Source organism: Tenrec ecaudatus, chromosome 7 (assembly GCF_050624435.1).
Source record: "Tenrec ecaudatus isolate mTenEca1 chromosome 7, mTenEca1.hap1, whole genome shotgun sequence".
Taxonomy (NCBI): domain Eukaryota; kingdom Metazoa; phylum Chordata; class Mammalia; order Afrosoricida; family Tenrecidae; genus Tenrec; species Tenrec ecaudatus.
In genome coordinates, this window is record NC_134536.1 from 16,968,382 (window position 1) to 16,984,142 (window position 15,761).

Below are 15,761 nucleotides of genomic sequence, written 5' to 3' on the forward strand. Positions count from 1 at the left end.
CTTGTAGGGCTGGCAGACGGAGGAGTCGACTGTGATAAAAGGAAACGTTGCAGTGAGAAAGGTGGGGGGAAATGATTCAGTCGTTTGCTAGTTGTTGTTGTGTGTGTGTGTGTACACAACCGGCTCAGATGCTCATCTAGCTGAAGAGTAACTTTCAGTGTCCGTGGGGGAATGCGGTCAGAAGGATAAAGTTTCTCTAAAAAGATTACGGAGCGCGCTTGTTTAGTACTGGATCCAGCCTGCTGGGGCCAGCGCCTGGAAACAGGATGCCAAGCAGGCACCGAATGCTGAGGATGGCTTAGCAGAACGAGCGGAGTGATGCAAACCAAGCTCCTGGCTGTGAGTGGACTCTCACATTTGCGACTGTTGGACGTCGTGGAGCCCTGGTGGTATAGTGGTTCCACAGTTGAGCTGTGATCCTCAAGGTCAGCAATTCGAAACCACCAGCTGCTCCTTGGGAGAAAGACAGGTTTTCTGCTCCCGTATACAGTTCAGTCTTGGAAGTTCGCAGCAGCAGTTCTAGCCAGTCCAATAGGGTGGCTGGGGGTTGGCGTTGGCCCTGGGAGACTGGTTTTGGCTTGGGTAGATAACGGTGACAAGTTCTGACCTAAAGGAGTTTGGTGGTCTCGTGGACTATGTACCGGGCCATAATGCGAAGGCCAGCAGTTCGAAGCCACCAGCCACTCCACTGCAGAAAGAGGTGGCTTTCTGCTCTGTCTTACCCAGTTGGGACTGACTCGATGGCAGCGAGTGGCTTTCCAGAGGCAGTGCAGGGAAGGCGTGAGCTGGGCCTGCACTCCGTCTGCACGCTTACATCAAAACACACAACTGAGACGCACCCCACCCCCCTCGAGCCTCCCCTGAGCAAGTCAGACCCTGTACTAAACGGGACTTCACACAACAGAACTGAGTCAGGCGGGTCTGGATCTTCCAGGACCCTGGCGAGGTGTATTGTGCACATTCGGATGCACCCAAGGTTCAGGTAAGTTTTCATGAGAATCCCAAAAGAGAAGGGGGTGGGGGACCCAAACCCCGCCTTTCCATTCCCCACCCCCAATCCAGTTGTCTTTGAACAAAAGACTGGCCGACAATGTTGCCGGATTGATTTCTTCGTGACAAGCAAGCTTTCCAATCAGTTCGATGTGGTGACATCCAACAGGATGACTCACACCCTGTTAGAACAATAGGGATTGCACAACGTGGAGGGCGAGAGCTCCAACTCTGGCGCTTTCTGGGCATCTCAAGTTCCTAAGGCGGCTCCCCAGTTTCCTCGAGGGCGAGGAGGGAGAAAGCTGAAGGAAAGCGCGCCATCCACCATCCACGCCACGCAGTGGATTCCAGCAGGCATGTTCCTCTGGAGCCATGGCAGCGGAGCATCTACTGTCCTCCACATCTGGCGGCTGCGCGAGCGAGCGGCTTTACCGGAAACTTCCTTTTCCAGTGCCCAGCGCCTGCCTGGCCGGCTGTGGGCCAAGCCTTCACGTTTTGGCTTGCTGCATCTCCGAGCTCGGGCTCTCTCTGCCAGGAGTGGCCTGGACGGCTGGGCTGGAGGGCACAGGAAGCAGGAGAGAATTCCCGCAGGACCCGAGACGGAGGAGTCATCGGGAGGGAATGCTGCCTTTGTACTGTAGCAGCGTTATCTGGGGACACGGAGTCTGTTTGCTATTGTTCACGAGGGGTCAAATGGTAGGTTCTGAACCAACGGCTGCCAAGCCTGGACAAGGGAATGAGAGCACCATTTGACTCGACTTCAGATAGCCCAGTTATGCTTTGACCAAAAAGAATTCCCACGAAGTCCTAGCCTTTCAGACCAGATCATGATCATTTGTGACTTAGTAGGGTGTGGGTTGGGGAGATAACTTCATTAATCCCCAAAAACCAGTCTGATCCTACGGCTTGGATGGACTTTTGGACTGAGTCAAGGCCCATTGAGGCCTGGGATGGATATTCGAAGGGCAACTTTTGGTTTGGAGTGAAAAGGACGAGAGGAAGCTGAGAGGAGACGGCCTGGCTTGGGTTCTGGCTTCTGGACCACTCAGCCAAGAGATGAGCAAGTTGCTGGCCTCCCGACGCTGGGATGCTCGAAGTTCCAGAGTAAGAGGGACGCTCAAAGCCCCGTGGGTCAGGGTCACCCTTAGCCATCAAGCAACTCACCCTGGGGCCACAAGGGCAGGGCCTGACCCTCTGACAAATTTTTTTTGTTTTTGTTGCTGTTGAAAATATACACAGCAGAGCATACACCAAGACAACACCTTCTCAGGACCTAACCTCTAGACATTGGGATAAGGCCTGTCTCCAAAGACTGACTGCTCAGGCAGGTGCCCAGCACAGCACCTGGAGCTGGAAGGGCCCGAGCTGTGCCTCCGTCGCCATTCCCGGCCTTTGAACACGGCATGTGGAGTAACCCAGAATTTCAGAGTCTGCCTTAATGATAAGGATGCATCGCATGGCACTGTCTCCGCTACTTGGAGAGCTGACAGAAATTGACCAAAAGGGTGGGAAAGCACGATACACAAGCGGAGAAAGCTGTATGCATCTCTTATGGAGCAAAGTGATAGACGGGAGACATGTGGTGAAAGGGAGATCCATCAGTAAAGGGGATGTGGCAGTTACATAATCTGTTGTCAATTTGAGACTTCCGAGCGAAGGGGTGGAGTTTACCTGTCAATCAGGTCACAGCTTGCTGACCTCATTTGCAGGCGCTAAGGAGATAAATAGCTCGCTGGAGAAGACACACTTGCTCACTCCCTGCGAGACATTTCTGATGAGAAGCCACATGAAGCTATCCTGATGCGGCCAGAGCCCTGGGAGCTGGAGGAGCCACATGGAGAGCCCTGCCAGTGCTGGGATGCTTACAATGCCACTGGATCCACAAGACTCCCACCCAATGGCCTGTGATCTTCCTGCATTTGGCATCATTGCATGTGTTTCATGAGTCTCAAGAGGATTTTATAGATTGGTATCAGATGTATGGGCTACTATCGGATTTATGGGCTTAATCTGGACTGGGCTGGGATGTTTTCTTAATGGTCAACTGCTCTTTTACATAAAGCTCTTTCCTAAACACATAGGAGTCTCCCTGGATTTGCTTCTCTAGTCTGCCCGGACTAACACAAGGGACAATGTCTGGCTTCAGAGGTGTGAGGTGGCTTTTCTCCCCGGCACCGTCACACACAGGCTGAGGGACAAAAATAACACCGTGTCAGCTCGAGGTGCCGGGCTTGTGTGTGAAGTTTGTCTCCCTCACCTCCATTTCTAGCTTTCTCTCTGAGCGATGAAGAGGATGTAAAAATGGGGTGAAAATGAATATCAGCCTGACTGCTCAGCAGGAGGCCCGTCATAGCATGTAAACACCACCAACCCCCCCCCAACCACATCAAACAACTCTACATTCTGAATTCATGGCACGCACCTCGTGTGTTCCTGACCTTTCTCCCCACAGTAAGATGCCTACAAACTAAGTGCATGTACACACACACACACACACACACACACACACACGTGAGCCAATGGCTGGCTCGGAGCAGGCTGTGTGGATCATGCTTGCCTGGCAGGCCCTGATGTGCTGGCCCCAGGGCGGGGTGCTGGGCTCAGGCCCAAGAAACAGGAGTGAGTGGGTTTGGGAAGGCAGGGGGGTGTTGGGTGGGTGGGGGACACTATATCCTGAGACCTGGGAAGCAGCTCTGAGCCACTGCAGATTGAGGTGGGGTGTCTGTAGGGAGGAGGATGGGGAGCCCAGTCAGAAGGAACAGGTACAGCTGCAGTACTGGGTGAGGACCCAGGGTCCCAGCTGTGGGCCGAGCCAGGAGCTCTCCTGCTCCCCGCACGCCGCTCCCCGAACCAGTCAGAGGCCCTCTCTCATCTCTCTATGTCTTGCAGGGACCTAAGAGCCAATCTACCTGCTGTGCCCGAGTCAGGAGCTGGCCATCTCATGACTAACTGCACCGGGAGACAGGAGGCAGCTGCGCCTAATACCCTACCCGCAGCAGGACCCAGTCCAGAGAAAGGACAGCCAGCTGGCCAGCTAGACAGTCTGGAATCCGGAAGGACACAGCCCGACTCCCATGAGGGCCAGGCCACTGCAGGCTGCCGCATTGATCACCTACTGTGTGTTCGCCGCCCCCCTTCAGGAGGGGTGACCAAGCTAGGTCAGTCTTGCAATAAACATTAGAAACACAAACGTGGGTTTGAACAGAAACCAAGCAAACTGAAAACCTACCTAACACGAGGTCCTCAGGAGGCTGTGCTTAGAACAAGCCTTGAACCTGCTCGGTCTCCGTGTCCAGGTCAATGTCGTAAAAGCAGGGTCTTGTGGGTAGTCCTGGCATGGTGCTCATCTGGAGGGGAAAACAAGGGTTACATGTCAGCAGATGTCACCACATCGTCACAGTGAACACTACACATCTTATGGCACCAACAGACCCGTACAAAGGACTACAAATGTTCCAGGTCAAAGCCACGGAGCAGCTCCGAGGAAGAAGGACCTGAGGTCTGTCTCTCGGCGAGGCAGCTCTCGTCTGTCACACAGGCTCCAGTGATCTGATGGTGCCACGCCCCTGTGGTAGCCACAGCTGCAGTTCCTGGATGACAGCCTACGTGCCTTCCCCACGTTCGCTCGGCAACCCTGTGGGCTGCGTCTCAGGTTAAATGATCTGTGGACTTATGAAGCTGTGTACTCAGGGGAAGGCGGGGTTTCTGAAACTGCCTCGTCCCCAGTTGGTGGCACGCAGTGGGCAGCTAGTGGGCTTCGTACGATGCCAAGGGAAGCCCCCCAGCACCCTGTCCTTCACTCCACGGATGAGGGCACAGGGCACAGAGAGGTCCAGGCTTGTGCTCAGAGTCGCACAGCAGGGAAGTAGTGGAAACAGGACGAAAGCCAGTGGCAGGCCTCAGAGTCCACCCGTGGTGTCTGCACTGTGCCCACCGGTACCAGGAAGTCCTGCGAGCTCCCAGGCTGCCGGCTCGGCTCGTCTGCACCGTGCTGAGCGTCTGGGAAGCACGGGTCCAGGCAGCCGGGCGTAAGGCTGTTAGAGGGTCTGCTCTTTCCCCATCTCAGTGTGCTCTGCACACGGTGCTCCTAATGCCACACAATGTCCTTGGGAGCAAAGAAGCCTGGACTTGGCTTAGCTGGGCAATTCCCTCCGCAGGCTCCATGCGATGTCCCACCTCTGCGTGCCCCACACAGTCAGCCGGGGACACTTTATCTTTAATGTGGCAACGAGTGAGGCAGCCCGCACCTCACGGTGCCCAGGGTTTGCCTCTCCCAGGCAAGATGGCCCAGGAGAAAGGATCGGAGCAAAGACCTAACTGCAGAAGCCCATTCTCCCATCGCCTGCCTTCCTGCTCCCTCCGCCCGCTCCTTTGGGGCTGAGACCCTGGCTGCTCAGCCGGTCTGCGGGCCTCCAATACCAGCTCCAGCAGCACCTGGGCGCCCATCAGGAATTCAGAATCTCACACCCAGGTCTCACTGGGAAGTCCTGGTTTAACATAGATCGCCTGCAAGAGCCGCCTCTGTCTCACCTCTGGAGGAGGGAGGGAAAGGGGGAAAGCTTCTTATCCCTGGGGGGGGGGGGAAGAGAAGGCGTGAGCTGCCCACCAGCAAGCTCCATTAACCACCCACCTCCTTGCCCTGCCCATGAGTCAGGAGGAGCTGGGCAGCTTGTTTTCTGTGTGGTTCACTGCACACAAGCCCTTTCGGGTGGGCACCCATGGTTAACCATGTACCCTTGCTGCCAACTCAAAGGCTAAGTCCTCCCCGAGGGGCCTTGATAGGCAAGAGTCCATACGGGACAGGAGGGACAGGCAGCCAGGGAAAGAGTTCTCAATACACCCGGTAAACATTGGCATACTTGTGCTTATTGACACATCTGTAGTGAACAGTTTCACTTTTTTGGGGGGGAGGGGAGGATATAAAAAACAACAACAAAACTCATGTGAAGGTGTTCACTACATAGCAGTCAGTAAGCACTAGTAAGACTGCGCTTACCTTGCATACTGCGGACTCTGTCCCTGCCACAGGACGGTGAGTTTGAAAAGAGGCTTTGATTCTGTAGGAGGGAGCTGGGTGGGGGGTGGGGGGGGCAAGGGGGTGGGGTCCAGAGAAGCAGATGCTGGCCACACCTGGAAAGCCAACTCTTTGAAGTGGTGAAACACATACTTCATACAAACTAGTGTGTAAGCACCGGCAGCTTGTGCATACATGGATTCTGGGTAACCTGACCCTGCAGAGTGCTGCCAAGGGGGCCTCGGGGCCACACCACCTAGGAGCCATGAAGCTGTACCCACCTGTCATGCTGAGTGAATGGATTCTTCCACCAAGGCAACCCCCCCGCCCCGGGGGCTTTGTCCTTTCGGACCCTAATTTTGCTTTTAATCCATCTTCCAAATCCTTACTGATTACAGGTTAATGTTCTTTTTGAAAAACGATGAGTTCTATTCAGAGCCTTTGTGAACACATGCGTTAAAGGCCAGTGATGAGAAAATATGCATGTTTTAGACTTCAGCAGAAAAATATGAAAAGATCTTATTTTTTTTTAAAACCCTCTTATTTCATAAAGGGATGGCATCCATTTTGAAATCTCACTGCAATTCCCTTTTTGGGTTGTAAACTAATGGCTTTTTTTTTCTTCCTGATTTTGCTTTTAATCTGCTGCTTTTCCTATTGAACAAACCATCAAGTTTGACTCTGGTTCAGGAAAGCAGCAGCCTGTTGCTTTCTTCAGCTCGTGAGGAAGACCAGCCGGTGCAACCATGTGGACGCAGAGTACAGAATTGGGAAAATTCTACCAACTTTTGCCGTCTGATGCGGTGAAATATCCAATGATGATGTATTGATAATCAGGAGTCATTAGAAGCAAAGAAGAATCAGGAGTTGGAAAATATGGCCTTGGTGGTGACAGAAAGGGCACAGGAGAGACGACTAAAAACATAATAGTCTGGGCTGTAGATTTGGACATCTTACTAATGAAACCTTGGCCTGATTGGCTGATCTAAACTCTTCCCTTTCCAGGTAAGAAACTGCTGCTTCGCTTGTTCCCTAGCTAGAAATCTGTGGTGTGGGCGCTCAGGACTGTGGGGCAGCTTAGGTGGAGGGAACACCGGCTTGTGCTTGGTGCCTTTGGGACTGCTTCACAGATTTTAATGAGACCTGTGGCAGCCACATAATATCATGTCAACTTGAGGGGATTAAGAGTGAAGGGGTGGAGGCTAGCCCGTCAGCCAGGTCACAGCCTGTCACAGCCAGCCACTTTCTCTTTCTCCCCAGAGGCAGGCCACACACGCTTTGCTTCGTCTTTCTGTTGATGAACCACTTCAAGCCACCCTGCTGGCAGCCAGAACTGTGGAGTTGCTTCCACCACCATTGGATTTACAAGACTTTGCCTGTGATCTTCCTGCATTCTGCATCGTTGCATGTGACTGTTTGAGTCTGAAGAGGGATCTATGGACTAGTATCGGACTTGTGGGCTAATCTTGGACATGTAGACTTGATCTGAACTGGGCTGGGACAGTTTCTTAATATACAATTACTCTTTGATATAAGGCTCTTTCCAATCCATGTATGAGTATCTCTGGATTTGTTTCTCTAGTCAACCCTGCTTAACACACCTTCCTAATAAATGTATGTTATGGTTTGCCATGCTGAAATGTCCCTGACACCTGGTACAAATAAAGCCTTGTCAGCTCAAGAGTCTAAGGAATTGAAACATGGCCGCCTTGCTGTAGATGTGAGATGCCATGTGGGGGGAAGGTGCTTGGACACCCCACATTGCGAGATTCTATAGACATCATACAGAGTTGTACTCTTAATACCCAAGCTAATGAGGTTTTGTGTTGTTTCCACTTTGGGGTTTTTCTTTCTTTTAATCTGAAGGCAAATGTGCCCAGGACTTCGAGGACACTCACAGGAAACTCTTGGCTTAAGCCAGTGTGGAGTCTGGGGATTCAGACTTGGGCTATTAGTGTGTCCTCATAGAGCTAGCTCCATGTTCCTCTTTTTAACTCGTCTGGAAGATTCCCGTTTCACACGTCTAAGTTAAAGTAACAGCAAATGACATAAGAGATCACGATAGAATTCTGCGAGACCAACGACCATTCCTTGGAAATGCCATTTTCCGCAACATGACATGGATGACCACTATACACGGGGTCTTCTCCAGATCGAACGCGAGGGATCTAAAAGACTAAATCTGCAGAGAGAGATGACAGAGAAGCTCAGTATCACCCATCAGAACAAGGCCAGGGGCTGACTGTGGAATAGACCATCAATTGCTTGTGTGCATATTCAAGACAAAGCTGAAGAAAACTGAAACATGTCCACAAGGGCCAAAATATAATCATGAGTACAGTCTACTCCAAGAATGGCTTTCACACAATGACTACAAATTACCCACGAGCAGAAGCTGTGGGACAGCATCAAGAACATCACACAGTAAGAGAGCAGAAGATCGCTGGGGCTCAGCATGCCTCAAGCTGAAAGAACCAAGAAACCAAACCAAACCAAACCAAAAAGTCCTCCCACATCCCAAACCTCGAGCTACAGCATTGGAAGATTCCACATAGACAAAATATTGCACAATGCAGAAAGCATAAACAGAGGAGGGAAGGGGTACACAGTTACCGGACCAAAATCAATGGATCAGCAATCAGGCCTTTCAGGAGATTGCATATGATCAAGAACCTATGGCATCGAAGGACCAAGCCAGTCATTGAAGGAAGATGCCAAGGTCACACCGACGACACTGGCAAAGTCAAGGCTCCAGGAATCAGGAGAACACCAATTGCGATGTTCCAGCAAACGTTGCAAAACTGCAAGACTCACTCACGCATGCCGAGAAAGCGACGTGGCCGACAGACCGGACGAGATCCATATTTTGGTGCCCTTTTCAGAGAAAGGTGACCCAAAGGAATGCAGAATTTACCGAACCATATCAGGAACCTCACACCCACAAGTGAAATTGTGCTGAAGACAACTTTACAAATGGCTGCGTCAGAACACCGGCAGAGGACAGGTAGAAATTCAAGCTGGATCCAGAAGATGACGTGGGCAAAGGACTATCATTGCTGATGGACGGCAGATGGATGTTGGCTGAAGCCAGAGCATACTGGCAAGAGGTCTAGACATGTCCCTGGTTGAAACTGAGGCACCAGGGCCCCATGGTCTTTAGTCAGCCACTGACTGGCTTGGTCGGAGGGTCCTGAACCAATCAATCTTCTGTGCACTTCTTCTCTGACATACTGCTCACCTTCCAATCACGGGTCCCTCTCCCAATCACGGCTTGGTGACAGTTCCTCCAAATCCTGTCTGAGTGGTTGCACTTCTGTGACTCCTCGGACACCCTGATGACCTCAGATTGATGGCCTCCCTCATCCGGACGATTGACATTTGACTCGGTCTATTTAATACTTAGTAAATTGGTCTCTATGAAATACATTTGAATTTAGAAAGCCTCCTTTTCCCCTAAAATTCACAATAGGATCAATTTGAAATAAAAGATAAGGACCCTAATTTAGTAATTAATGCCCATGCGTGTGTGTGCGCGTCACACTCACTGCCATTGAGTCGATTCTGATTCATAGTGCCCCTATAGGACAGGCTAAGAATTGCCCTGTGGGTTTCCAAGACTGACTCTTCATAGGAGTAGAAAGCCTCGTCTCTCTCCCATGGAGCAGCTGGTGGTTTCGAACTGCTGACCATGTGGTTAGCAACCCAGTGTGTAATCACTATGCCACCTACCGTTAATTTATTATGAAATTGTGTAAATACACCAAGAAGTCATTTGTGGAAAAAGGAGACTTAAAAATGAATCTGGTCTATGACTGACGTGATTCTTCTACAGGAAAAATGAAGGACTGATTAGTCTATTTGTTTTGAAATTGTTTAATTTTTCTGGTTCTACGAGCACTTTTGAAGGCAGCCTCCCTGTACATCAAACTCAACAGCCTACAGCGTGAGTGTTAGCTGGGCGAGCTCTGATGGAGTCAGGTATTATTTTAGAGAGGAAAAGATCTCCGACATGCGGGAATAAACTGGAAACCAGTACAGCTCTGAGCAGAGCTTCAATGGGTCAGAGATGAAAAGGAGGGCGCTCTGTGGTCAGGACAGGGCCCACCATGGTGTGCAGAAGCACTGGCTAGCCACCTCCTCCCCAGCTGCTCCCCTCTCTCCTAGACGTCCAGCAGCGCCGTCCAGGCTGCTCTGGGCTATGGGACGGACAGGTGGCACCAGATTTGAGCTAACAAGTCAGCGGAATGACATTTTGGTTTCTAAGAAGCTACACGGTCTGTAAACGTACTGGGATGTTCTTTCCGGCACGGCTTCCATGCCAAAGGACCTCATGAGTCAGCGGAGAGAATGGGGAGGGGATGAGACGGGAAGGCAGGCAGGTGTGTGAGTGACGGAGTAACAGACATGGCCACACACTGAGAAGACCCGGAGTTCTCATCGGGGGAGCTGCCCGGAGCCCTTTGTGATCTCATGTAGAATTTCCCGTGTTGTTCTGACTCTACTCCACCCCCACCCCCAGCTCCTTCCCAGAGATAATAAGCGGCTACCTCAGGAAAACCAAACAAAAGAGGGAAATTATATCTGCCGTGTGGACTTCCCCTTCCTGCTTCTCTTGCAGTGGCCAGGACGGGTCTCGGGGAGCGCGGGGGAGCAGGGGAAGGGGTTGGATCCATTTTGAACCAAAGGGACCCTCTATGACAGAGGAGAGCTGTCCCTGTGGGTCTCGGAGGCCACCCCTCTTGAAGGGACCAGAAAACCCCATCTTTTCTCTCAGCACTGGCTGGTGGCCTCAGGACGTCTGAGCTGCCCAACGCGGACGTCAGCCTCTACCTGGCCAGACTTGAGGAGGGTGACTGAATTAGGGGGCCGAATTCAAGATCAGTCACCCGGGACCTATGGTCCCTGGGTGCTGTCAATGGTTACACACTTGGGTGCTGCGGGCTTGGGGATCCCAGCTTACTCACAGGCACCTGAGAAGAAAGTTCAGGCAGGCTGCTTGCAAACCCCAGGCCCCCCAAACCCTATGGAGCACAGTTCTCCCATGACCCACCACTACCACTCTGGGGGGGGGGTGGGGGCGAGCAGCACGGCGCCCCAGCTCCCCGAAGGCCGTGCCGCTGCTTCCCAGAGTCAGGCTGCCTCGTCTCTCTCCCAGGGAGCAGCTGGTGGCCTTCAGTCACTGACCCTTCAGTTAGCAACCCCCACCTCCCTGGTTAGGTACTGGAGAACTAGATTCTTCTACTACCTTTTGGTGGGTGACCCAGACCAGACCCCAGCTGAACCTCAGACTGGGTCGAGCAGGGATTTCTTGCGTCTGTTCTTCTACATATTTTTGAGAACATCAAGGAATAAATCTTTCCCCTACGTTCATTTCTCCTCATTCCTGGAGCAGAAGATGCCAAAGGTATCTCCAGGTGAGGTGGGTGTAGCTCTGGCCTGGGAAGTGCACCCCAACTGCCCCCTCTCCTCCTGTCTCCGGGATCTGTCTCCCTTTTCCCCTCTGGGGTAGCCCCGGGGGTGGAAGAAGAGCCCTTCCGCCAGCCGACCAAACAGCTTGGCCCCACGTACAAACCCCTCAGGCCTTCCTCTTTTTGCCTTCAGGAACCCACCCAGAATAAGTTAAAAACGAGAAAGACCAATTCGTTTTAGCCGATCATCCACATGGTTTAGCAGGTCGTATGTGCCTATGCTTTGCCACGAGCCAAAAGGTTGGTGGTTTGGACCAACTAGCTGCTCTGCGGCGGCGGAAAGATGATGGACCGTCTTAGACACCCTAGGGAACCCCTGCTCCACTCTGACCTGTGAGGTCACCCTGAGTCGGATGCCACCCACCAGCAGTGAGTTTGATTTGGATGAGCTTCTTCAGGGTTCTCTATGTGATGTCCATTCACCTCCAAGCATGTCCTGACTCCTTAGAGCAGCAGTTCTCAACCTGTGGGTCGCGATCCCTTTGGGGGTCGTCCAATCCATAACAGCAACAAAAGGACAGGGATGAAGTAGCAATGAAAATAATGTTATGGTTGGGGGTCACCACTACATGAGGAACTATATGAAAGGGTCACGGTGCTATGAAGGTTGAGAACCGCGTCTACCGTAGCTGCTGTCCTTGCTGTGCCTTGCTGTGCGCCACACTGCCCTTCCTGACTCATTGTGACCCTAACAGGGTACAGCAGAAGTGCCAAGGCTGTAAATGTTGATGGGAGCGGAAAGCCTTTTCCCACAGTGGTTGGAACTGTTAACCTCGCTGTTGGTAGTTAAACTCATAAGCCATTACGCTACCAGGGCCAGCTTGGTTTGGCTTTCCAGTTCCAAGCTGTTATAAGCTCTCTAGCATAGAAGATGAGGACTTTGCTCTTCTACATTCTGCCCACCCCCACAAGGTCTCCTTGCAACCCCACCTTCCAAACAGAGAACCATCATGATTTGGGGTTAGATCACTACAGCCCAGGGTTACATAAATGCCACTCTCGGCGAGGTCACCTCCTGTGTTCTGGTTTATTCTCATTCTTGTTCAGCTCTTTAGTTTTCCGGGAGTGGATAATGCTCTGATATCTTCATTGGCTTAGTTTTCTAGGCCTTACTATGGATTTAAGGTGCCCTGGTAGCACAGTGGATTATGCACTGGGCTGCTAACTGTAAGGCCAGCAGTTCCAACCCAGGCATCACTCCGAGGGAGAAAGATGAGGCTTCTGCCCTTGCACAGGTTTACAGACTCAGAACCCCACAGAGGGAGAGCTGCTCTGTTTCTAGGGTCGCTCTGAGTCAGCGTGGGCTTGATGGCAGGGAGCTGATTGAGGAGGCACACGGGGTTCGCAATCTTCTTGGCTGCTAACAGGAGGATGGGGGTCCGTATGTTTAGCGCTGACTCTGGAGCCCTAGCGGCGTAGTGTGTTATGTGTTGTGCTGCTCACCACAAGATCAGCAGTTTGAAACCACCATCCACTCCTTGGGAGAAAGAGAGCTTTCTGTTCCTGCCAAGGGGCCATTCTAGTCTACTCTGTCTTACAGGGTCGCTGTGGGTCGGACTCAGCTTGATGGCAGCGAGTTGGGGTTTTTTGAGTGGTGCCTCCATTCTAAAAAAAAAAATCAGCCATTGATCGGTGTATAAAGACAGTACCAACGACCGGAGTTCCCGCCACCTTGAAACGCGAGGGGGAAACAGGCTGAAATACAGGCAGCAGAGGGCAATGACCCCTGAGCAACAGGAAGTGAGTGAGGCAGGCCGGAGAGAGTCCCAGCCTATTCCCTGAAGGAAGCTTCCGGGCAGCAACGCGGGGCGGGGGCACAATGTACTTTGACGAATGCTGCCTAGGAAGGGGACTGGCTTCAAAAAGTTTGCGGACAAATTCCATGATCTTTTCGTTCCATTTTTCTGGGAACTGTTTGAAGCCTCCCTATGGCATCTCATAGATATGTGAATTTGGAAGGCTATTACGATTCCCTGCATCCTACCTGAGCCGAATGCTTGCTGGGTGCCCCCAGTTGGTCCCGGCTCATGGCCGGCCCCGTGCAACAGAATAAAGCGCTCCGCGGTGCAGCCCCACGCCCCTGACGTCTGTGTCTGAGCCCACTGCTGCAGCCGCTGTGCCAGTTCACCTCACTGAGGGATTCCTCTTCTCCACGGCCCTCTACTGAGTGTGACTTCCTTCTCTGGGCGTGGGGGGGGGGGGGGATACAATCATTGGAAACATGACTAGTCGCCCCCAAAGACGCTTGTCTTGATAAATAAGATCTAACGGCACAACGCAACAGAACCAAAACCAGAGCCACTTTCTTCAAAGCCTGCAGACATCATTTCAGTCGCGCAACAAAATAAAAGAGGTCTTTTGTTGCTGTTATTTGGAAAAAATAAGGCCTGCCCTCTCTGAAGGGGTCTGAGAAATTCTACACCAATCAGCATAGCTTCCTTGGACAGACACGTGTTAAAGAGAGAATCTGTGGAAAAGGTGGAGGGATGGGGCAACCCACATTTTGGTCACGTACCTGCTTTTCTGCATCAAAACAAGTCCATCTCCTCAGAACTTTTCTGATTTTTTTTTTGGAGGGGGGATGTCAGCTCCCTCCTGCACCGCCCAGTGACGGACACAAGCAACAAGGACCGTTTGAAGTTCAGTGCCCTCGCTTGGCTGGCCTTTTGGTGACCCGGATGAATGGAAGCTTCTGGGAGGGCGCGTTCGCACACAACTCAGCGAGACCGGCATCCGACAAGCATCCGAGTCACCCGGCTAGCAGGGCCAGCCCAGCAGAGGATTTTCCCACAGACATGAAGTCAGGGAGCCCTGGCGCTTTCTTCCGCGTCTCACGTCCACCTCACCAATGTGGATGCCCTTAGTCGTGAGCAGCTCCACGAAGGGATACTGCCCCCCTCAGCTCAGCAGAGGGTCCCACATTCACTCTCACTTTCTTCTCCTGCTCTGTCCATGCCCCAAGACCCCCTGCCACCTGAGGGATGATTTCCTGTAAGCCCAAGTCCGTCTGGGGCTGTGCCACTTCAAGCGCAGACAGGTCAGGCCTATAACCAACAGTCATTTCAGCCGCGGCTCTATTTTTAGAACTGAGGGCACGTGACCTGGAGCAGAGCTTAAAATTCCTGCAAAAAACTGGCACCAACTGGGCACTGCCCAAGCCAGCTGCCACCCTCTCGGTGGGGATTCCCACGGGGAGGGAGTGAGGTTGGTGTCCTGCTTTGGGGAATGGCATTCTCAGCCACTTTTGTCCCGATCCCACCAGTGAGACCCTGGGAAAATAAAAACCATGTCTAACTGAGGAAGGAAGGAAGGAGGGGACCTGGCGGTGCTGCTGGTCAGGTACTGCTGCACCGGAGCGCTAATTGCAAGGTTGGTAGTTCAAACCTACCAGCTGTTTCTTAGCAGAAAGATGAGGCTGGAGGCTCCTGTAAAAATTGACAACCCAGGGAATCCTATGCAGAGCCACAATTCGTTGGACTGACGCCACGACAGTGGGTTTGGGTCTCGTTAATGGAAAACAGGAGCTCTGCTGGCGAGGTGCCGAAGGGCTTGGCTGCTCCTTGGACGGCAGGCAGTTCCACGCCTAAGCAGCAGTTTTACGGGAGAAAAGTCCTGGAAATCCACCCCGGGGGAGGTGCCCTGAACCCAAACTCACTGCCATGGAGTCGATCCCACTCACCTATAGAACCAACACCACCACCACCCCATGGATTTCCAAGACTAAATATTGACTTGAGTAGAAAGCCTCCTCTTTCTCCTACAGAGCGGCTGGTGGTATTGAACAGATGAAACTGCGGTTAGCAGCCCAACCTGTAACCCATTATACCACCAGGGCTCCCTCTCATTCGATGACAGCCTAGGAAATCCCGTGGGGCGGATCTACTCTGTCCTACCGGGTCACCGGGTGTCAGAATCACTTTGCCAGCGCAGCACATGAAAGGATGGAGAGAGAGGCTAGGGACCCGAGATGATTTTCTGTGCTCATCACCCAATTACAAAATTGCATAGACCTCTTTTTGCTTCTAAATTGGGGGTCAGCAAACTGCACCCTGTGGGCCAAAGCTGGCCTGCTGCTGGCGTTTGCAAATAAAAGTTAATTGAAACCCAGCCACACCTGCATGTTTATGACCAGGAGGCTCGACACTGTGGCTGCAACAAGGGGCTCAAATGTAATAGCCGTGGTAGGAGTGGGCAGTGTTTCACTCTGCCGTGTGTACAGAGAGAGGGCGGTTGTGAGCAGGGACCAGCGTGACAGTGCCTGACAACAACGTGGTTGCTCAGACGCTGTC

At 52.3% G+C, this 15,761-nt stretch overlaps 1 protein-coding gene across 1 annotated transcript in view; it reads right to left on the bottom strand.

Moving 5' to 3' along the window:
- Positions 1–15,761, bottom strand: part of MTHFD1L (methylenetetrahydrofolate dehydrogenase (NADP+ dependent) 1 like) — a 167,094-nt gene that overhangs the window by 2,392 nt on the left and 148,941 nt on the right. Inside the window, exon 27 of the mRNA XM_075554379.1 lies at positions 4,220–4,337. Within this exon, the coding sequence (XP_075410494.1) occupies positions 4,248–4,337 (90 nt within the window). The 3' untranslated portion in view covers positions 4,220–4,247. The remainder of the gene's footprint in view (positions 1–4,219; positions 4,338–15,761) is intronic.